The 24,291-nt window shown below is 41.3% G+C and overlaps 1 protein-coding gene across 1 annotated transcript in view; it reads left to right on the top strand.

Annotated features, from left to right (window-relative positions):
- Positions 1–24,291, top strand: part of b3glcta (beta 3-glucosyltransferase a) — a 52,933-nt gene that overhangs the window by 20,068 nt on the left and 8,574 nt on the right. The window contains exons 4-11 of the mRNA XM_035154433.1: positions 6,615–6,724; positions 11,715–11,791; positions 12,440–12,551; positions 14,568–14,704; positions 14,847–14,910; positions 16,180–16,311; positions 19,477–19,546; positions 21,507–21,620. Coding sequence (XP_035010324.1) covers positions 6,615–6,724; positions 11,715–11,791; positions 12,440–12,551; positions 14,568–14,704; positions 14,847–14,910; positions 16,180–16,311; positions 19,477–19,546; positions 21,507–21,620 — 816 coding nt within the window. The remainder of the gene's footprint in view (positions 1–6,614; positions 6,725–11,714; positions 11,792–12,439; positions 12,552–14,567; positions 14,705–14,846; positions 14,911–16,179; positions 16,312–19,476; positions 19,547–21,506; positions 21,621–24,291) is intronic.

Below are 24,291 nucleotides of genomic sequence, written 5' to 3'. Positions count from 1 at the left end.
TACATCAGAATAAAACAGGGTGTTGTTTATACAGTCTGTGTGTTTACATTATTACACATCTGTACTACAAAGAGCAGTGTGACTCCCGTGGCCATATTGTGCTGCATATTGTTTTTAGATAAGGGAAAACCCTGGAGGACGTCACCTACCCAAGAGCCTGCGGAAGAGAAAACATCCAACTCGGCTCAATGTTGTTCCCGCGCTGTTAAAATAGGACGAGAATTTATACAACCACAGACTGTATATGAAGCTGGACGACATGTCGGCTCATAAAAGTGAAGCTAAAACATCTTGATCGCCCCCTTGTGGCTGGGTCGGTCATGAATCCTGCCTCCTCCATGTTAGCAAAGTTAGCAAAGACCAAAGTAAAAAGTAAAAGTTCACTTGAAATACAGTTTTCTCAAGGATTATTAGGTGGTTCTTTCAACAGCGATGTTTTTTCGAGTGTCAATGTTTCTGTTTTGGTTTTAATTAGTTAATTAACTTTTGATGAAACCTTGATACAGCGGCTCCACTTCATGATCACTACTGGACGAGCGCTCAATCAGTTCAGTTAAGTCATATTATTCTCACCCGTGTATTCTGAATAATAAAAAGATAAAATAGATAAAATGATGGTTTATAATAACAGTGGCACAGTGGAGGAGTCACGGTAATGAATAATGATGCCTTTCCAATCAACATTCTGAAGAAAAACCTATTGAATTCATAACAAAGAGTTGAGTTGTTTTGATATTTTGAAAGTGAACTTCTTGTCTCTAAAGGAGGAAACAAAATGAAAGGGTGTCCGGTCGCTTATTGATCTCTTGGCTTGGCTGCATTATTTTTAAAGTTCAGTGGTTCTACAGTGGAGCACAAATCACTGTTTCTTGCTCTTCTGCTCTCTTTTCTTAGTCGTGGCCAGTATCCGTGTTTTTTAGTTTGATTGTTGAATATGTTTGCAAATATGGTTTCAAACTTGCTCTTTGGCTTTCACGGCAACGAAACCAGGCCAGATGTTTACTGGTGATGTTGTAGGACGATAAATGAGCTATAGGTCTTGTTCTTTAACCGTGGAAGGAATTAAAATGTTCCAGCAGATGCCAGGTACGTTGCCAAAAGCAGTTTTAAAGGTGGAGTTGTTGTTTTGAATATAAAGTGTTTGATAGTTGAGGCCAACTCTGGACCACAAACAGTAAATGTTTCTGCTACGGAGCAGAGGATGTGTGCCAGATGTGTAAATCACATTATCACTGTAACAATAATAAAGCCAAAGAAAGCAGAGCTTCCTTTCCCCCACACACAGTCGGCTTCTTCAGGAGTGTGTATTGTATCTTCAACGGTGTTCACAAGGTGTTGACTGAACTCTGCTTGTTTACCGTATTTACTTTCCTGGCTGCTTGCCTGTCACCAAACTCTCTTGTCTCTGCCACTGTTTCTTTATTATAACATGGCTGAGGACTTTTATTTTGAAAATTAAAACAACTCCACGCATTCATCCTTAGGTATTGGTATATTGTTATATATAGAATGTGTATACTATGTTATGAAATCATGTGTTTTCCCATAAAGTCCATGTTCAGTAAATTGCAGAAAATCCAAACTTATTTCCAAGCGTCACGCCAGTCTTTAAATATTATAATTGGTAATTAATGGGTTTCGTAAGTAGAACCTGGGATTGGTTTAGCATTAATTATTTCATCTTCCTGAATTATTGATGCTAAGTGAGGTTTAAGGGTTAGGTTCAGCTCTCATTAGTCTTCAGCACAGTTGTCCGTGGAGTCCTGAACTCCAGAGAGCCTCTAATTAGAGTGATTATCACAGGTTGAAGAGCCTCTTTTCTCCGACCAGAGCCTATGTTTATCTGCTGTGTGATTGTTACCTCCACCACGGAGGTTATGTTCGCACCTGTCTATTTTTTGTTGGTTGTATTTGTCAGCAGGATTAAATCACGTAGTTTGGAGCACTTTCTTTTTTCTTTCATACTTCTACTAAGAGCCAGTCAGTCGATTGATTGGTGGAGGAATGCGCTCTACTGAGTGTTATTCTAGTTTTCCACTGGTCCAAAAACGCAGACCCAGTAACTGGCTGTTGTCTGCAATGAGAATGGATTAAATCATTCTCTCCACGTCAAAGGACCCTGCAGGAGACACAGGTTTTAAGTGGCTCCAATCGGCAGTAATGGAAACGTGACATTCGGGTGATGTGCTAATTTGTCAGGACTGCGAGGTTCAGACCCCCTCAGTTGTTGGTTTGTTCTTGACGTCAAACATGATGCACCGGGTAAAAGAAACACAAAGGCCAACTCCTTTACTGACAATGGGAAATGAGTCAATCGCCTTTTTGTTGCAGGTTTACCCAGCTGTAAAAAAAACCTGCGTATACCTGGTGTAAAAGAAGCAAAACACATACACACACATGAAAGCAGCTTTTTCTATAGCTGTGAAACTCATAGACACAATGCATTCCCTGTCCCTTTACCATCAGCCACACAACCATAGAGAGACATGTACACACACACACACACACACACACACACACACACACACACACACACACACACACACACACACTCACACCCTATCTCTCTACTGGTTTCCTTCCTCATTTCCCTCCCTCCCTGTCTGCCATTTTCCTCTCTCTGTTTTACTGAGATATTTATGACACTGACCTTTTCAGGAGTAAGATGAAAGTTAAATACACCGTGTTCTCTATTGATCCTGTGCAAAGCAATTATAAGTCTGTATTAATATGAGACGGAGGCTGATGGAAAATCGTTGCTTGCTGCATGACAAATAGGCCTTCATCGCGCTAGATGATTGCCTATAGGGAAGGTAAATTATATTTTATGGTCAAATCAAACTATCCACAGCCTAAAAAGTTGGCTATATTGAATTTGGGCTCCCGGATTGAATATCACCAGATGTCTGTGGATTGGCTATTAAATCCTGGAGCTGTCTAGTGTGGCGGTCATGGTTAGTTTGGTCAGGAAACTGCATCCCTATTCTCTGGGCATACGTCTCTCGGTTGCACCGCTTCGTACGTGAGGAGGGAGACAGTTGGAGGGGAATTCTTCGTGAAAAGGCTGATTCTGAGCCATCTTGTCTCGGGGAGTCCAATGATGTGAGTCAGTGGAGTGTAGCAGGTTTTACACCAGTGCAATCAGCCACTGGGTGGGGAGTCAGGCCGCGCCGACTATGGAAATGAGCTATTGACATCCTCTGTCATCTCTGAATATGTGCTGGCATTGAAAAGCTCTGGATCTGTCATGACGGTTTCATTGTTCCCAGCAAAGCTCCATGGCCCCAGCCGCAGAACCTCATCCCTGTAGGGTTCTGCAGATATGTGTCATTGAAATTACACTATTGATCTGCTTTCCATCGTTTTTCTCCATTTTTCTTTGTAAATTTTGAACTAGATTTAAAATTCCCTGCTCTCTAAATTCAGCCACACGTTCATTGGCTGCCTCTCCATGTATTTCTGTAACCGTGCGGATTGGAGATACTCCTGGCTGAAATTAAACGTCCCTGCACTTCTGGTGACTACCCACACCTGCCCTGTGACACTGATGGAGATGACAGAGGTGCAGGAGAGCCTAGAGGTCAGTGCGCTCGCAGCCTTTCTGCCACTTGGCAACGTCTGCTCTTCTGCTCTGAGGAAGTGTCACAGTTGATTTGTGTCAATGAGGTGCCAGCGCTGCAGGGCCCGGCCACAACGAGAGCACATGATCCACGCTCAGTGTGCACATATTTGCTACACCCTCTTCGCTCAATGCAGGCACACACCTAAGAATGCAGAGACATTTTCAGTCTGATCCCGCTGCCTCTCATATGCAGGGATGGCGATGAAGTGAGTGCACTCGGAGCTTTCACTCGGAGTTTGCCCGGAGACCAGGTGGTGATGGCCCTTAAAGAGCGGCTCCACGCACTGAGAGAAGCATCAGATCAGAGAGAGGGAGGCAGAATTCTCCTGTGTCTCGTTTCAGCCAATATAATTCAAGGCTGATACAGTCTTTCTTTTTTTTTTATGGAGTGGCCTCCACGGAATACTAAAGGGAAGTGAGGGGAGATAAACGAGGACTAGACTCGGCCTGGCAAAACAAAGTCATCTGTATCTGTGGTGACCATGGATTTGGCTTCATCTCCCCAGGAACCTTCAGTCACTGTCGTTCCGTATTTAGCCATAAAACAAAAAGTGTTGGACAAAGTGAAATTTGCCAATAAATCTGCAGTTTCATTTCATGCAGAGGGGGTGCGTTAAGGTCTGCACCAAAATTAAAAGCATTCAATGCATTTATTTTTGACAAACAACCAAGTTGAACCTGATAATGGAGGTGGGGGAAACGTCAGGGCACCTATTGTATATTGACAAGGAAAAAAACGAAGTGACGGCTCTACCTGAAAAACCTTTCACCCTAATAACACTCTGAATCTTCTTGCAGATTTTAAGCCATCACCCATACAATCTATTATCCTCCAACACCGGAGAAACCACACCACCCATTGTAGTGCACCGCCTCCCAGCACGCGGGCACTTACAATGCCACTGCAATACAGATTTATCTTCTTCAGGGGGAAAAAATTGCCTTTTCTAGATCAATTTATAATCCTCCCAGCCTGGAGCGATCATCCCATAATCTCACCTATAGCCACTAAAACGTTCTGTGTGGCGTCGTTGACACCTACGACATTTTAAACCTTTGTTGTGTAATTAAATACAGGTAGATGTATTGATTGTACACGTCTGTCCATCATGAGCGCCAAGGGAGCGCACCGAGGTGGTTTTTTTTATCTGAAGGCAGAAGGACACAGGAATGATGAGTTGAGTGAAGAAGGGCACAATAACAGGATTTTTTCTTTTCCCCCCTCTTCTCCCAGTTGTTTGATGATTAATCGAAACCCATTAGTGTGGAGCCAAGGCCAGTGAATTCAGTCTTAATTAGTTTCTTCTTTTACCCCTCATTCTCCTTTGCTGTGACATAAGGGTACGCATTATCTGCACAATGAGGGATTGGCAAACTGCTTATCTGATTTTTCCCGTTCGTCACATGCAGCTGCTATTATTGCTGCACTGTGCAGTATCCGGCATCACCGAGGGCTTAGAAATGCGCTGCTTTATGTGAAAACCGAATGCGCGCACGCACACGTGCAGCAGACGCTGGTTTTGCCGACTCAGCAGAAGGACATTTAGAGGTGGTGTAGTGGTATTCAGTCACTAAGCTCTGCTCGAGCTGGAGGTTAGATCTGCAGGGAGATAGACATGCCGAGGTTTAGCAAGCAAATCCACCCCCTCACCAGCGCCGCAAGATCAATGGCATCATTGTTATGAGCCGAGCTTAGCGGCGACACCCACCAGGCACTTAATTAAAAGATGTGACACCGATACTGTACCCTGACACCATGTCTGCCCCTGACCCCGGCGCTAATATCTGAACCCAGGAAGGGAATAAGTTCAAGTGGTGTAATTGAGGAGGAGGCAATTCATCTAATCCTGCCATTGTCAGCACCCGCCCTTCCCCTCTTTCCTCGTATCGCCTTTGCACAACGACTCCAAAGGGAAGATTATAGACCTGTCAGCAGGGGCTGTTACTTATTTATGTTTTGAAACACTAAAATACTCTTAGTCAGCTAATTTTGCAAAGCTTCATTACATGGGAAATCATAAATTATGTTGTGGCATGCCCACTATTCTCTCTACAAATAGTTAGGTATCTAATTCAAATGTTTCAAGCCGAAGAGTTGTCTGGCACCGAGCCTGTTAGGTTTGTTTCAGCTCTAATTAAGAGGAGAGTGTACACGAACAGGCCTGCGTATCTCATTAAGGGGGGAGGGGGGGCTTGTGAGCTGCCTGTTTATAAGCTGCTTTTAGATATGCACTGAACTCCGAAGATCATTCTCCAGAGAGGCTGTATATGTGAACGCAAATGTCAGCGTGAGAGCCTCCGGAAATTTCTCTGCCGCTTACAGGATTCAGGAGTTTTTAACTGTAATTGTAAAAAAGGCTAAAGACAAAATGGCAGATTTTTATTTCCCTCCCCTCAGGTCCATGTGGTTGTAGTGGCCGTGAGAGCCACCGGGGTTTATGTGGTCACGTTTGTGAGCCAATGTCATTCTTCATTGAGCTGTGTCACTATTACTGCCCTGTAAATGGATTTCACATGAGGATGAACTACAGCTAGCCGGCTCAATGGCAAAGATGGTATCTAAACATGTCATCAGCATTGTGCTACAGTTCTTCAACAGACATTATTGAGCTGGCCCTTAACTTTGGCCTTTACATGCAGTAACAATGCAGAGTTCAACTGACGGTGCAGTTGTGTCGCTCAGCCAGATGTGGGCAGCTGGGCCACGTCAACCTTTCGGGTGTTCCGGCATCTCGGAGGAAGGCTCCCGTGACTGCTGATCGTTCATTAAGTAACACAATCTGCGCTGTGACATTTCCACTCTCTCCCCAAGCCAATTAAGCTCTTGATGTGCTGGTTATTATCACCAGACCAATAATGGAGATTAGCAAAAGTCACTGCGGTTATTCAGACCATGGCTCTTATCTTGTCTTGCTCCCGGAAGGTCATCGATTGGCATGATCCCTTTTCACAGTGTGCGAGTCTCTCATCTCCGTCCTTTGTGTTCTTCCAGACCTGCGGGAGATAGTTTTCATCATCCAGAGTCAGAGCAACTACTTCCACGTGCGGCAGGCAGAGAGACGGAGAGACGATTTACTCAAGCAGGCGCAGAGTCTCACAGAGGTAAGATTCACGTCACCTTTCACTCTCACCAACATACACTGATGCTTTTATTTTAACACATGAAAGCTTACTCATATTTTAGTAAAAATAAATGTATGTCACGTCATCACTTCCAGCAAAACTGAGTTGTAAACTGTGTCAGAACACATTTTTTAAAACTTATTCCAATATTTGACTTCTCCTTTTTTAATGTGAAAATCCGTTTGGGAGAAAGTACGCGTGGCAAGATCTCACTACAAAGAGCTTTGCCAAGTGTTAAACTATTACAGAGTACTCATCATTTTAAATATTGAATGATGGTATGAAGAATTATTCATGGTACCCTCCAGATTGAATTTAAGGGACATTCAAGTCCTAGAAATTGAAAGCGTGGTTTAAAATATGCAGCCTTCTCAGCTCTTTGCGACATCAATTCGTGTGCTCGCTTGTAATTTTATGGATTTAGGAAATCCAGACATTTGTCCGGCTTTGATGTTTAGAGATGCATCGCTCCACTCGGCAAGTCAATCTTCCATTTCTGGCCCCTTTTCGTTCCATTTTTAATAAGAAGTGATGCTCATCCAAAGACATATGTTCATCCTAATGAATATTATAATTTCCAATATAGAAAAGAACCTGTATTCAAGGAAATAAAAATAAACTATAATAAACAAATGACATTGTGTGCATTTGCATCTGTTCATTAAATCTCCTCGGAGCGAGATGAAATGTGGTTTCATACATTAGTTACTGCATATTTTGCTCGGTTAAATACTGAATGCAGCATCGCTAATGACAGCATTAGAGTAAATCAGATGAAGGAGCTGCTCTGCTCTGTTCTGTTAATCGTGACTGTAATGTAGATGTAGGTTTGTGTGTCTGCAGAGTTGTGTTGTCAGAAACGTTACATTGCACAGTTGTTGTCTTCCTCCACTGCTGCACTTCAAGCACCTTGCTCTACATTATCGATTGACTGTACCAAACTGACAGAGGCAAATATATAAGTAATCAAAGTGACTGTTATTATGGTTTGAAGGTATTAGTAATTTCAAAATGTTAAATTTGGCACGACATTTAACTCTGTGAAAATAACTTGTCACTCTGTTGCTGTTTTATTTCTCGTCTGCAACGGCCCTCGAGTTCTGCTCTCAGCCTCAAGTAATATAAAGCCCCAAATGAAAAGCATCGGCGATGTAATACAGTAACTACATTGACCTGTCTGTCACAGTCAGACTGACCATCTGCAGCAAGTAAGCCCGCCCTCTTTTGTGGCCCAATAAAACGTCCATAAAGTTTTTACCGTCCTGAGTAGGCAGTACTTTGTAGATATCGCTGTTGCTGTGCGTGTTCACATAACAAGCATGAATACCTCAGTTTAACACCAGCCCTAGTACTGTGTATATTTGTCCTTCCATGTGTCAACTGACGCCCAGATTTTATGATTATTGCTCAAATCTGATAAGTTGGGGACACCGACTTTGATTTTCTGGTTATTCCCACTGGAAAAGATTATGTCATGTTTCATGTAATGAGTAGTGGCATCAATTTGTGCCACAAGATGAGATCTGTCATGAAAGCATTTAGTTACGCTAATGGACATCAAATTTTATAAGATGAGACAGACTTTATGAATACCACATCATGTTGTGTTTGCATTTATGATCTCGGAGATGTCTGGCGTTTTATTATCTGTTGCATGCGATTACACAAACTAACTCCGGGGAGAATTTTAATCAGCAACTTCTCAAAGAGGTGGCAGTAAAGGCTTGACAGCTTTTCAACAAGATTTAAGAGCAGACTCCTGCTCCAGATAAGTTATCTGCACAAATTTAGAGTGAAAATACCTTTACCTCAAGGTGTACCGGGAAAACAGTCAGAGAGTGTTTGCTGTACTCACACCAAATGCTACAGAGTCTAATAGTAGTAGAAATAGAAACAGATTTCAATTAAATCTGGATCTGTATGGAGGATAATTTTACCCACAGCTAAAATAAGAGAACAGCGTAAAGAAAATCAGAATATGAAATGCCAAGTGTAAAAGGTCAAAACTGGAAAAAAATTAAAACTACTACTGAAAATAACTTCATATATGCAAAGGTCATCTTCTCTTTGCAATATTCTTATATGTGTGTGGGTGGTTACATTTTCTGTTGCACATTTGAATCAATGTTTTGCATGACAGCCTTCAGTTGTAGCATTTAATATTCACAGTTTTTCATTTTTAGGACTTAACTGTACTTTTCATTATGGTCTGCTTGTTCTAAGAAACAGAATAAAGCAATGTTTCCCGTTAGTTAACTAGACTGTGGCAGCCTGCCGTTGTCTGATTTGTCCCACCGCAGTTTCATGTAAAACCAAAATATTTTACACACACACACACACACACACCTGCCTTTCATAGTAAGATTGGCCATTAGGAGATCCAGGAGAAGTACCGGTGCATCATAGCCACACATCCTCTGCAGGCAGGCGGCAGCTGCTGCTTTAGTTCATGACATTCTGTTCGTCCTGGATTTCACACAGTTAAATGCAAGAAAATAGAACGAAAGCAAAAAAAGAAACCCTGATTACTTAAGTTCCCTCAGAGTAAAGTGATAAAATTGCAACTCTCCCATTTATCTTGTGTACTACCACCCCCAGCTTCTTTATCCGCACATGAGTTACAACCAGCCATCCACCACTCCAGTCCCACCTCCAAGGCACGACGCGCAGGAGCTTATTTCTGACATTTAATAGTCTTAGAGGCTGTTCCTGGGATTCTGAAGGAAAATGATCAAAGCCACAATAACAATAGAATTTCTCCGTTTGCAGCTCTTCAACGTGTCTGGTGTACAGTGTGTGTGTTTTTTTTTATTTAACAAAGCCATGCACGGTGCCGTGAAACGTCTCAGGTTTGAGAACTAAAATAACCTTTTGATTTCTAGTCTGACTCACAAAAGACTATTGTCGTCATCCAGTTGTCTTATAGTTGTCTTAAGCTATTCAAAAGCATTTCAAGCAATACATATGAGGGTTTGCAACTTCTATGAAGATTAAAGGCTGATTCAGGGGCACTACATTTAATATTTCAGGCCAATATCACTGATAATTTAAAAATAAATGACCTGATCACTGCACGTCCAAGACAGGAAACGCGTGTATGATCAGTATTTCTGTGGCAGAGCCTTTTCCCCCCTCGTCTGACTCTAGATGGATTTGTGATACCCACAGACAGGAACTTGTGTATTCAACGTGGCGGCTCACAGCCCATGTTCCTGCCTTCTGACATTTCTGCCTTCTGGGAGGAATTCACATTACATTTATATAGTATTTTTGTCATTTAGCCAATGCTCATATCCACTGAGACGCACAAGTACAACAGAATGAGATTAAACTCTGAAGCCTTTTCACAGCACGAGTGGAATACACTATGGCTTCCAGTGCTTTCTCATGCATCACATATATTATCTTAACAATTGCATTCGCAGAGCTGCCGTGATGAAAACCTCTAGCATGCCGGCGTGTTCTTCACTTGCAGATTAGTTCTTTATTGGTCATAAATTAAATTTTTGACTGCAGCTAGTGTCTGGAGTAGTTTTGACTGGTGCCCCCCCCCTCCAGCCTCCTCTTAAAGCTTCCTGTCCTTGGTCTCGGTGACCCCCATCTTCTCCCAAGTCACCAGGCAATCGGTGTCCTGTCTGTTGCATGCGTGTCTACACAATTACCTTCTCCTCTCTGTCGATGAGCAGTCTGCAGTTTGCACACCTCATTGCCAGGAGAGGATTCAGTTTCTTCTCTTTTATTGCTTTTTGAAGCAAAAGCTGTTTTTGAGTTTGTGTTATTATCTGACGACGATCCTTCTTTTGTATTACCCTTTCTCCAACTTCTTCTTTTCCTGTAATAGCTGTGATGTGAATATCAAGAAGTTGGGAGCGGTTTAATAAAACATGGGTGTTGTGTTGCCATTAGCTTTCAGATTAAAGTCACATTAGATGAGAGCTAAGAGAAATACTGCCGGCCGACTTGCAGTGTTTATTAGCTGAGGTGTAAACAGTGTCAGACTCGTCGCCTAAATCAAAGGAGGCTGACTTTCTGCATGATGAGTGGACCGTGCTGTAATAAACCACAGGGGCTTACGCTCGGCTGCTTTGTTTTCCTCACAGTGTGAAACTCTCACACGATCCCCGCACGCCTTCCACTCTCCGTCCTCACGACCGAAAATGTTGCTGAAACCGATTGTTCTCATTTGGAAGTGATTGTGTGCACCGTCCGCGTCCTGAAATATCCTGCGCTCCTTTCTGATATTTCCGTGGTGTTATGAAAGTTTCTTTATTAGTGTACGGACAGGCAGGAGCAGACGCTGCCTGATGTTCTCTCCTTTAAGGGTAACACTGGCGTTGTTATACATTTTTCTTTCTGTCAACCCGTCACATGGAAACATCTGGGGAAAAAACTAGTAAATTGACCTCATAAATAAAAGTGTCGGCCACAACAGCATCCAAACAGAAATCCGCCTTCTCTCTTTAATTGGACAGTTATGCAGTATTATTGTGAGATCATACAGTGCATATGATTTTACATTTAATTACAGTTGAATTATAATGCAGACTTAATGTTCACTGTGATAAATTCAGCTTTAGGAATCTGCTGGTGAAATAGTTATATCTTAGAAACATGAATTGAAAACCTCTAGTCTGCAGAGTGGTGGAAGAATATCTTCAGGAAATGTAAAACACACCTGGATAGCACAGTGGTTAGCTCAATTATACAATATCTGCAGTAAATGGAATAAAACATGGAAAAACACTAGTACGGGTGTGACGGTTATCTTACCAGAGCGACTGGGCCATTCTGGCAGTCCAGTTCATTAGTATTGATCAAACCATTGACCCTCTAGTTACCGGAGTTTCTCTCCGTGCACCAAGTTCACCCTCGGGTCCTTCACTGCAGAAAAGCTGCTTTAATTGTCTTTGGCTTTGTGCGGCTATTGTTCAGTTCCTGAAAATGATCTCGCTCTTTTTTTCTCTTTCAGAAACTGCCGTTGGTTTTGCTTCTTCACAGTTTATCAGAAAATGAGGGCGACTGGAGTATCCTTCCTCTGCTGCCTTAGTAAGTATCCCTCAACTCTCGGGATTGGAATGAGCGTCTGATTTAAAAAAAAAAGAAAAGGAGTGAAGGTTTCAAGATGTCAGAAATATTGTGTCATGCCAACGTTTACATTTTTTGTTCTCACATGTAGGTTTTGGGAACATTTTGTGTACCATGAGGTTGCGGATCGCTCAGACGCCATTACTGACATAACAACTGAGATTGATTGCTTTGCATTATGATAAATGTTTTCCTATTGTGCCCATAACTGTGACAATAAACCTATTATTGCCATTAACCAGTCGTCTTCATGCTCGGGCCTCTCTCAAAAATCCAACGTGTCCACTAATTGTTTAGGGCAATTGAGAAATAAACAGCTTTCCTTTCCCATTATATAGATCTAGGACCCAGATTAACAAAAAAACACCCAAACCATTGCAGAGCCGCTTCCTGTGTCTGTGTTTGGGATGTTTTTTGTCCTCCTGCAGAGAAAACTCTTTTTTTGCTGCTTTTATCTGAGTGCCTCAGACAGAAGGTTCCGCAGACTGGACTGAAATGAAAAGACAGGCTTTTGTGGAGTTTGTGTGCACGAAGCAGAGTTCAATTTATTCCTCTTTTATTGTTTAACTCTTGTTTTAATGAGACTTTTACTCTCCTGTGTGCCCTCAGCTTATCGCAATCCTTCGGGAAGAACTCGTCCTGGATTGTATTTCTCGAGGAGGAAACCGATGTGAGGATGACGACGCTCGTTCAAGTCCTCGCGAAATTTGACCAGAATAAAGTGAGTGGGGACTTTTCGCTCCGAACCTTGATCACCGTGTGTCCCTTTGCTGCTCTGCCTCTTTCTGCCAAACCCATCAGTGAGACCAGAGCTTCCTGTTTCATGCTCCAGCTTCGCCGATCATCAGTTCAATTAAGAGATAGAGTATCAGGTCGGCTCCAGCTCCTCTGCAGCTGCTGAGCTGCACTGAGCTCTGCCAGCTCCGACTGTAACCTGTCACACACGTCACTCCACCATCGACCCAATTTAAACCCCATCTCTCCACTCATAGTTTTATTTTCCTTGTGTATGGGTTGGCGAGGTCAGTTGAAAATACAGTAAATAACGGATAAATGGTGAAGTCAGAAAGTTAAATGTAAAAGTTAAAATTAGCGTATTAGCGTTTGTTTATCTCATTTAAGAAATGAATATCAAGTTTGAGCTGGCTTTTAAATCAAAGGAAACCCCCAAATTATCTTAAAGGCACAATGATGAAAAGCCAACAGAATAATAACACATTTTTATCAGCACATTCTGAAGTTTACTCTTATTCTCTCAGAAAAACTTTGCAAAGCAATTAAACGGAAACCAATTTTATTGTTATCTTAAACTGGTATAGACCCTGCGTGGCTTTTTCGGTTCCAGATCAGAGATTTGGAATTCATTATCGTCCACGTTATTGTTATCCGCGACCTTATTCCGAGGAGGAAACGACAACAGATGCAACACCTCATGATTTCTTTCATTTCAACACTGCCCCTGTTGCAAAGACGTTTTCTCTCAGGTGTCACAGCTCAGTGTTTTCAGTCTCGTTTTGGGATGAGCAAGAGTGAAGCCTCCACATAATAATGAGCTGCCACTGTCAAATTAGCTTTCACCAATTAGACGCTGAGGCTGTGTCAGGAATCACTCGCCGATCCCTGTGTAGTTCACTGCATAGGGAATTCACCGTTTTGTAGTGCCGTCCAGATGTTTAGGGACATTTTTCAACCCTTTTATAATTGTTTCCCATAATGCATCATGAAAAGTAGTGTACAACCGATAGCAATGTATACCATCATGCATTGCGTTCAGGAGAGAGGGCAGCAAGTCTTCTCTCTCTCCTTATTCTTTTCAAATATTTAAAGGCCGTTCTGAACAAAACAATTCTTAACAGCTCTAATATTTCTGATGGCGTAAAATATGAAATATGAGCAGCGCATCACAGCATAAAGTTTTTTCGTCGTTCAACTTGTTTTTTCTCCTAAAAGTATTAATAATACATTGACTGTGGGGATTTTCCACCTTCTGACTTTGTTGTCGACATTGACGTAATTACCGGTTCAGAGAAAAGGCTGAGAATAGTGTCTGAGGGCGTTTCTATTCTTGGCGATGACACTAAAGCAGGACTGTAGACACAGTGATAGATTTGCGATGTGTTGATTCATTGGTGTTTCTATCAAACTTTGGCATATGGATTAAACAGCAGTAAACAAACACCACATTAATTACTGATACAAATATTTACACTTATTTGCCAAATGTTTAGGTACAACTTACTAAATTGTTCTTCCTATATAAGTGATTGATATAAATCATATGGACAAAATATTAGAAAAAACACATTATAATGCTGTACAATATAACGGTGCTAGAATAGTGTTATTGATCTTTTTTTTTTTATCTAATTCCACCAAAGCCCAGATATATATCGTATGAAAACCCTCAAATAAGTCATTTGAACTAAACCTAGTTTGATTTCTGGAGCATTTTCTCTAAATATCAGAAGACTTTTACTTTAGATCTGTCAAGGATAACGATGGGAGTCCTTTTTGGCTCCAATATCTGGCAGCTTTGAACTTTGTTCTATCAAGAATTCTCATTATTTTCACAGCCAGTAACAAACCTACTCATCTCAAAGTCTTTCTGGCGTGTGTGGTGTGAAAATTCCCAAATTAGACCAGAATCCCACTTTTCTTTTTTCCAATGAAAGTTCACCATCATATGTTTTTCAACCCTTTGACATATTGAGTTATGTTTGTCTTATTTATTTATCAGGAGTGGTTTCTTGGTAAGCCGCTCCACGACCAGGAGTCCACCATCATCCATCACTACGCCTTTGCAGAGAATCCCTCTGTCTTCAAATATCCAGACTTTGCTGCTTCTTGGGCCTTAAGCATCCCCTTAGTTGTGCGGTGAGTATGTAGAGAAAATCCTTTTTATGTCTGTAAAACTAAGTTGTTGTTTTTCTCATTCAGCTTCATATCGTCTCATTTTATATTTTATTTAACTACATACTCCAACGTGTGATTGTCTGTGATTTGTTTTTTTTTATAGGCTTGCAAACAAAGTGAAAGCGGAGCCCCTTAAATCTGACTTCACCATTGATCTGAAACACGAGGTAAGATAATGTGCCAGTCACACGAGCACCTTCGCTTGTTTTGTCAGGAAAATGATGATGAGGCTCCTGGTTTTCTGCCATTTTGTAACAATTTTCTTGTTCCTCACACTCAAAGCAAAGCCAGCCTAAATTATTTGCACAAAAAGAGCGAGGCATGAAATCCATCTAACCTTGAAGTGAAATCTCATTACTTTGGGAGAATTGTCACGGTGCAGCATTGAGGTTCTTATTTTTATCACAGATATTCAGTCGGGGAGGCATCTAGGGATTTCATTGAGTAAACACGGCATCAGGACTTATCAGGCTCAGTCTGAAAAAGGCGATTTCAGTTAGAGATCGTGTGAGTTCAATCATTGAGAGTCATTCAAATGCTGTATATTCCTTATATTAAAAAAAAAAAAATGCAGTGTGATGCTTCAGTGCAACTTTTAATTGAATTAAGACATTTTAATTTATTCAATTTATTTTATATCGCAGATTAATGTGCCTTGAAACACTGATTTAATAAGATCATTTATTAACAGAGCTATAAACAAACTAATGCCTTTCACAGACCGTTTTGGTATGGTTTGGAATTATTGGCTGATACAGAAAAACCATTCAGTCAAGATGTGCTTTTATTTTTTACATTTTACATGAAAGATGTGTTTATCTTCTGAATTCAAGCTCTATATATTTGGTTTTTATCTGGGTTTTATTTTTATTCCTAGTTATCTATGATAAACTTTATAAAAACTGTAAAATATCAAGCCTGAATTCTATTTTTTTTTTGCTCCATGATATCGTTATCAGCAGAAGCCCCTAAAAATCTATGTCAGTCAGCCGGTAAAACAAACATTGCATGAATCCCCGGTGTCAGGCCAGTTCAGTGTCAGCAGATAAGCTCCAGACTCCAGTCAGCAGATTATCACTTTTTACAGTTTCTGATTCTTTGAGATAGTTGCCAATAGTCAGACAGCGCTGATTGTACCGTCCTCATTACAGATTCTTTTGCTGTAAAGCCTGTCTTCACAGTGAAGAATATGAAAAATGATCTTGCAGTTATACTCTCCATCTCTCCCTATCTGCCATTCCCTTTATTTCTTTTTTTAGTCATCCTCAATATTAAATATGCTTTCTGGAGTCGTGTTGTAAGAACAGAATTGTATAATAAAAAAGACAACAGAAAATACATCCCACATGTTTTCCGCAGAGTTGTAATAAAGAAAATCTGAATCATCCTTTCTTTTTAGCTTAAGACCTTAACAAGATCCATCTGTGCTATTGCAGGTTGCTCTGTATATCTGGGACACTGGGAAGGGTCCACATCTCACCGCTGTGCCCGAGCTGTGCACTGAGCCGTGGGACTCTCCTCAGGCCCGGCACTGTGCCACCACTCTGATCAGCGAGCCTCCACTGTGCGTGAGTGTCTGCTCTGTTTCCAGATCAGTTTGATTGTCCTCAATTCCCAGGAAATGGAGAAGGAACACAATTAAACAACAACAACAAAACATCGGGTGCTTCACTGTCAGACGCTGGCAGTTGTGTGATGATCTACGACATTCAGCTTTGGGCTTTTGTGCCCTCGGCCGCGTCGCAGCATCAAAAATATATCACAGAGCATTACAGCCTTGAACATACACACAGACACAATACAGCAGAACACAGGCATTAACCTAAAAAGACAGAAGTCTTCAGTTTCTTTCGCTAAATCCAATTTTATCATGTGCCAGGAAATAAATACTCTCGGGTTGCTAAGCAACCTCCCTTTGCGTCTTCTCATCTCCCAGTTTCACATCTTTCTGTGGTGGACTTTATCCAAACATGTTCAAGTCTATTCATCTCCAACCTTCACTCAGTGTCAGATAGAACTAAGATTAAAACTAGTTTTCCAGGCTCCTGCATCCCTCCGCCCGGAGGTCGTCTTCTTCTCATAGATTCTTCCTTTTGTCACATCTGGAAGAAAAATCCAAATTCACATGCAAATTCCTGATGTCCACAGCTGGTGACTAACCAGCTGGAGATCTCCTTTATCCTCTTTATCGTAGCCACACACACAGGCTCGTGAGATTCTCATTACATAAGCATAATTCGTGTATTCGTCATACAAACATAAATCATCCCACATGTTTCGTCACGAATTTAAAATAAAGTATAACATTGCCAAAGGATATCTGTGCATTGTGAATAAGCTTGTTAGTTTATCTGTTGCAGCAATATGTGGTTAGTTCAAAGAAACTAAGAGGAGTAACACATCTCATTGTGTATCGGAGGCTTTACTACACGAGTGTTGTCAGCCGCTAAATAAATAACTCAGCCCACGGTTAATCCACTTTTTTTACCAATCACACAGTAAAAAAAGATGTTTTCAGTTTCATGTGCAAAGTTGAAATGTCTCAGAGGCAGCGGGTGTTTTTTTCTGAGAAGAATCCCTGCAGGAAATAATTGGCATTGTCCTAAGGTCAGACTTTCTTGTTGTGCTGAGCGGGAGGCGGTGAGTGGGTGTGGCAGAGGAAAAAATAACATCATATCTGGGTCATGAAGTGAGTAAGGTCAGTGCGTTCTCCATTCTGACAGACAAAAAAATCAAACCCCTTTCGTTTGTGATTCAAATCTCATCCTGCGTGTGCATATGTGCTGGAGAGTCTGATATGTGTTTGCTGCAGTCTCTCAACCGTCAGATTTTATATTCACGCGGTTTTTATCTCCTTCTCCGGAAAAACCACTATCCACTATAAACCACTATAAAAGTGCATTCATTTGTGAAGAAAGCAGGACTCGTGCAGCCAGTGGAGAACATGAAGGTCGCAGGTTTAATAAGTATTCACGGAGAAGTTTCCATTCAGACAAAAACAAAAGGCGACGCGTCTCAATCGACCGGCGTTCAAAAGAGTCTCAAGACAAATTACCGAGTAAGGCCGCGGCAGTGCACTCGTCTGTAGTGTCAACAAAGAATCAAGTGCACTCGAGAGGCGGAGGACGGCAATCCACAAAGTGGCGGTGTTGCCAAAATATGTCCTTTTTTATTTCGGGGGGGAAATAACGACACTTGATGTGGTGACGCTCCGCTGTGCGTGTGTGCCGGATATTTCAGGACAGCGGTGTGTGCTCACATTCATATTAAGACGTTTCCAAAAACAAGTATAACAGAGGAAACAATAAAAACAGTAAAGGTGGAAACTGGAAGTGAGCGGTTGAGTGCTCTTGAGGTTTTTGGGGTCTGAGGGCAACAAAGCATCTGTGCTCACACACTCTGAAATGACACAAGTCAATAATTCATCGATCATGGATTATTGATTAAACCTCAACTTTTGTCTCTATGAGCTCTGAAACAGAAGGAGAAGCGAGGAACTCTCCATTCACTCTAATGTTAAATCAGAGAGGACATTTCTGGAAGGAGCCTCAAAGTCACACTTTTTAAACTCGCTCCCTGGGTCACATTTTTTAACTTTAACCACTAAACGTTATATCTCTGTGTTCGGCAAAGTCTTTGGAAACTCATGGTATTTTTATTTCACCAATAGGACCTATAGTTTTTTAATAAGAGCGTGTTGTTCATGGGCTGCGTTCAGAGCATCTCTCTCTCTCTCTCTCTCTCTCTCTCTCTCTCTCTCTCTCTCTCTCTCTCAATTTTCTAGTTATTAATATTTTTTATATAGAACACAAATCCTTATTTATATAAAAAAAAGTTCCACGTCCTCAAATGTGAAGATTTAAATTTCTTCTCCCCTCTTTTTACATCTTGATAATTTAGTATTTTAAAAAGTAATGAAAATAATCAAATTATTTACAGCCCTAGTTTCTTTATTACAGTTCTAACTTTTAGCTCTTTGCGACGCTCCTGGCACAAGAGATTGTTACTGTACATCACACCCTGTGGTTTGTGCAGCAGCAACTGATGACACTTTTAATGTAGCGTACGTTTTTAATAAAATCCTGTCAGTTGATTTAAGAGGTTTTTTTCCTAATTGTCCAACAACCCATTGCCATTACATTTAATTTAATTTTATAGGGTTTCTGTGATTCTGTGTATTGTTCAGGAGGTTTTTCCTGGAAGCTGAGTAGGTCTCCACCTCTCCAAAATAAAGGGACCAGATAATTAAAACAGATGAAAACACATAATGAAGCACGTTCACGTTAAATATCCGAGTTTCTCTAAAGCTCTGAAGTGGACACAGGTCCTCTGGAAGGTGCTGTGTGGTAATCATCACCCCTGTCATGAAAAGCCCCCGTTAAAGGTTACGCTCAGGTATATGAAAAGTGATGGTTAGTTTGGGTTATAGGGTTAAAATGACACCGAATGTTGGCGTGGTGATTATGGCACATCACCGGTCACCCTGCTGACAGGCGGCTCCTATGGAAAAACTCTTTGACATTTTAAAATAAGCTGAATTGTTATTAGCTACATTACGCCTCTGCTTTTCTGATGGAAATTCTTTTGGGGGACAAATGTCAACTTTGTAATTTCACTAAAGATTTCACTTAATACCAGCCTAGCCTAATATCGTGTGTTTTAAGTACACGTTATTTATGCTTTTATGTTCAGGTGAGCCTGTGTTTGATTCCTGTCTCTTCTCTTCACCAAAGGGGGAGCCGGTGAATGAAGCAGACATTTTCGTTGCCGTGAAAACGTGTCAGAAGTTTCACAGTGAACGAGGTGAGTCACACACGTGCCTTTTTTAAAACGGCGTGCGTTTCCCGTTGTGTTGTATCATAATGGATCTATTTTTCCCACCTTTGACACGAGTGACTGTATGAGAGCTGTTCTTTATAATCCTGACAAATTCCTTCACTAAACGATTCCACCATCAGCTCTGAAAGGATTTAATAGTGTTGAGGCAAAGAGAAGAAATGAAATGCCCCGAGCTTCTCGACTGAGTGCCTCCCTCCCTTAATGCCCGGAATTCACAGTCATCCAGCAATCCCGCAGGTGTCAGGAAATCACTTACTAATGTTCCGCAATCCGTCGGGAAGCTCTGATATTTCCACCGTAAATCTGCTGCTTCTGTTACAGGATTTAAAAAAAAAAAAAGCTTCCGTCAATAGATCAAACTGCAGATTAATGTGAGAGCGATCAGACAAATTGTACACGACGTTTCGGAAGGCTGTTATTGCACTTTAGCTTAATTACTGTTTCCTCTGCCGAGCTGCCAGATTTAAACATGGAAAATGAATATTGAATTTATATGTCAAGGTAAGTTCAGATCAGTGAGCAGAGAATGTAAAAGAGCTGCTCTGTTAGTGTTCTAGCTTTTGAATCTCCATGATTATATAGTACAGGAACAATAATGCAAACATTTCAATCTGCTTTAATATATTTTAAAATTAAAGTTAAGATATCAAAAGGGTGATAAATAACAAATGGTTGTGGTGTTTTACTTTCTTTTTGGCTGCATCAGTTGTATTAACTTTCCACAAAGTGAATAGGAAACGCAGGCATGTTCCTTGTGTTGTGAGATTTCTGTAGATTTTGCACATTTGTTCTCAGTCTTTGGTTTGACAGATAAAATGAAATAAAACAATATAAATAACACATGTAACAATGTGTAAAATTGCTGTTCCTCTCCTTTAAATCTGTAATATGTTCCAAGTATCATTTAGGTGAAGTGTTTGCTTTACCTGTAGATATAAGTTTTACATTTACATGATGGTGAATTGTCATTTGATCAAATCTAGTAATTGTGTCCTACAGAAAGGCATTGCTATATTTACGGTTTTTATCAGATATTGGTTTCTAAAATCCTTTAGAGTCAGCGATGGTCCGTCAACTTAAAGTTTTGTGTTTTGGTTCTTCTTTCTTTTTTTTTGTCCAGAGTTGCCACCGTGATTCACTTGTGTTGATTTACGATAGTTGCACACAGACTGGAGCTGCTGCCGCTGCAGATCTCTGTGTGCTCTGTATTCCTCGGCACCCAAACTCTCTCGCTTCGACGACTCAGAGACTCATCACAAAAGATCTCCAGAACTCGTCAGTCAGATCCTGATCAATAGGAAAACTTGCCATCAGGAAGTGGGTCAGTGACAGATAGAGCTCAAAGACAGTGTAGAAACACTGAGCTAATTTTGAACAGAGGACAAAAAGTCAAAGGGACGAATGTGACAAAATGTTACAGAGCAACGAGCACAAACTGACAGAAACTAGAACCCACAGAATATTTTATTGAAGAGAAAAACGCTCGGATTCTTGGCTCTAAAATCCAACTGCTGAGACTAAAGAATATTCTCTTTTATTTTACACATTATAAATGAAAGATTTTATGATATCATTTGATGCTAATCAATGCCACTAAATCCCAAAGAGTCGATTCATCCATTCCGGAATAAGAGTGTGGAGTTCAATCCTGACATTCAACCCAGTGGAGGGATTAAAGCGAGTCTCACTATCTTCTTTTAAAAATCTGTTCTCCCTCTTGTCTTTTCTCATGAGTTTGATATCTGAAGATGTCTTTAATAGAATATTCGACCAAAACAGACAAACATCAGAAAAGAACACGTGTTGCGATAAATATGAAATAATAATCTGCTCTGAGCGTCTACACCACGAAGAACCTCAAGTCTGTTAGTTGTGAAACTTGGTGAAGGCCTGTATTGATTTTTTTTCTTCCCCTTTGCTCTAGTTCCAGTGATAAAGAAGACTTGGGAGAAGGATGCCTTGTTCTTGGAGTACTACAGTGACCATGCGGATCCTGCAATACCGACCATTAATTTAGGAGTACCGAATACTGAAAGAGGTAAGAGCTGCTGTGGCCGCAGTCGTGCCAAATAGATACAGTGAGGCTCTTTGTAATGGTGCAAGGTCAGCGGCACATACAGAGCCACATGAAAAATGAAATAGCAAACTGAAGGTGAGGTTGTTCTATAACCTAGCACCTTGTGAAGGGGATGTTTCCTGTGATCCGAACGGATATTGCCTGAGTCAGCGATGACTAGAATTGAGTTTTCCTCGGAGATGAGATATTTGTTATTCAGTCCCCTGTTTAAATAATATATTCTTTAGTTTATAATGCTAAGATTTAAAACTTTAACGTGCCCTTTTTTTTCTACTGTGGTGATAAATGGGTCTGTGCCATCTGGTTGTTTATGAATTTAACAAGCTTTCCTCCGAATGAACGCTATAAACTGCAGCACAAGTTTGTCCAATATCCCCCCGCTGACTTGCACAGACTGTCAGGATCTATTAACTGAAACGTTTACTGCACATATTTGTTTTTCTAAGATCTGGTGATAATGTTGCATTATTTCCTTTCGCCATTTGTAGTTGTGGTATTTTTAACCACAGCACACTTCAACATCACCAGACGTACTGTTGAGTCCGTGTTTACAAAGTTTTATTATAGGGCTAAGTGTTGTTTAAAAACTGGAAATACTGTAAATCACAGCAGTTCATACCTGAAAACAGCTCATCTGTGTCAGACCTGTTCACAACTACAGGAAAATGTCCAGAGCGTTACTTTGAGGCTGGCAGGAAAATGTCCGGAGCAACTGACTCGGACATTTGCTCGTCTGGATAATTTTAGGAGAATATGCAGAGTTCAGGGCATGTCTGAAAGCAGCATTATAGACTTTCTCCTTGAGGTTAAATAACTGCATCTGGTCTGTTTGTTACATGTGTAGCAACAGCCAGCCGCTGGTTAGCTCAGCTTATCTTAGCATAAAGCCTGGAAACAAGGGGAGCAAAATAGCCTGTCCTGCCCAAAGGTTAGAACATCCACCTACTGAGACCCCTGAAGCTCACGGGTCTTACGCAGAGGGGATGGATCAGACTATTTCTTGGCAACAGGCAGTGACTTTCTTAAGTCTCGTCCTCACTTCATGGTTGCCAGACAACCAGTGAAGACTCCAGCAAGTCACTGCATGTTGCCAAGAAAAAGTCGAGCGCATAACACCGCAATTTGTCATTTTTGCATGAGGATGTATCTAAAAGAGACGGATACAAGAGGAACATTTATGTGAGAAATCCACAGTCTTTCACAAGATCCCAAATATTGTAAAAGACATGGACATTGGAGATTCATAACTTTCTCAAAATGATGCAGAAATCATCTTTTCTAAATTTAGATTTCATGCAATAGCAAAGACACAAAAATAAGTTGCCATGTGCAACAAGCCGAAATAGACCAAGCGTCATTCAGTTCAAAACATTCCATCGACGCAGCATCAGACGAGTTCAGACGTTATTGAATCCTGCTCCTCTGCATTAAGAGGCTACATCTGGTAACAAAGCACAAACGGTGGCTCCCACCTGGCATGGCTGACCTGGGGCAGACCAGCCGTCTCCAGATGGAAAACATGAGGTCTGAGAGTTTGGTGGTCCCTCGGGAGAAGCTTTAAAACAACAACATCCTCCAGCTCCTCTCCCAGGAGTGTCTGGAAGATCTTCTCCCACAGGGGAAGCTGGTGGATGTTGCTGGGTGACAGGATGCTCTGAACCAGATAATAATGAATAGAGTGTTACTGTGCTCAGAAGTTTTATATTGTTGTTATTACTACAATATGTTATAGGCATTTGTTTATCACATGCACCTTTCTGTAAATCAGATTTAATATAAGCTGATATTTTGAGTGCGGTTCCTGTCACTTGGGGATGAATGTGTCTGGAGGATCCATTTTTGCTGAGTCACCGTTGGCAAGATTCTCTGACAAGACCCTGTCTGATACATTATGGGGTTTGGATTTCAGAGTCGGAGATTCCTCATCAGAAATTAGCTTGTTGCATCAGTACACTAGAACTACGGCCAGATTTCACACGGGTGCACGTCACGTTGTGTAGTTCGTACAGAATTAGTGGGATTGAGTGATGTTTGTTAATCAGAAACAGGCAGAAGAGCCTGTTAATGGAGCACGAGAATCCTTAAAGCAACCCAGGGTCGTTTTGTAAACATGGCTCAAGCTCTCTGCTCCAGCACCCTCCTAAAGGCCCGAGGCCGGGGGCCATTTGTCCGCAAATTATTTTACACTCTGATGGCTGTCGGCACAAAATGGCACCTAAGACCTCTCATGTTGCACCTTAATGGGATGATGCATCGGTTGTATTCACTCCCGGCTTCCGCTGTGGGAAGGTTGAGGGGTTGTTGTTCAAAGGAGCGATTTGTCTCTGGTCTCCCTGCAGCCGCTGTCTCCAGGCGGCTCAGTTCTTTAACAAAGTGGTGTTTTGCAACCTATTTGCATTGAGGCGGCGAAGGATATAAACTGCCACCGGCTGCTTCCTGAAATGTGAACTAGTCTGTCTGCAGAGCTGAGTCTCGTCGACAATAAATATCGCTCTTTCTGTTAAAGTTACTGTTACCAGTCCAGTTAGTTGTTGGACGTCACATGTGGACATGGGACAGGTCTCAGTGTCTTCTCGCTCTGCTATGAAACCACTACCAGCTCCTTTGCCTTCGTGACACCGGATCACAGATA

This window comes from Hippoglossus stenolepis, chromosome 4 (genome assembly GCF_022539355.2).
Source record: "Hippoglossus stenolepis isolate QCI-W04-F060 chromosome 4, HSTE1.2, whole genome shotgun sequence".
Classification (NCBI taxonomy): domain Eukaryota; kingdom Metazoa; phylum Chordata; class Actinopteri; order Pleuronectiformes; family Pleuronectidae; genus Hippoglossus; species Hippoglossus stenolepis.
Note: the sequence above shows the minus strand (reverse complement) of the source record. Positions and strands in the feature narration are given on the sequence as shown.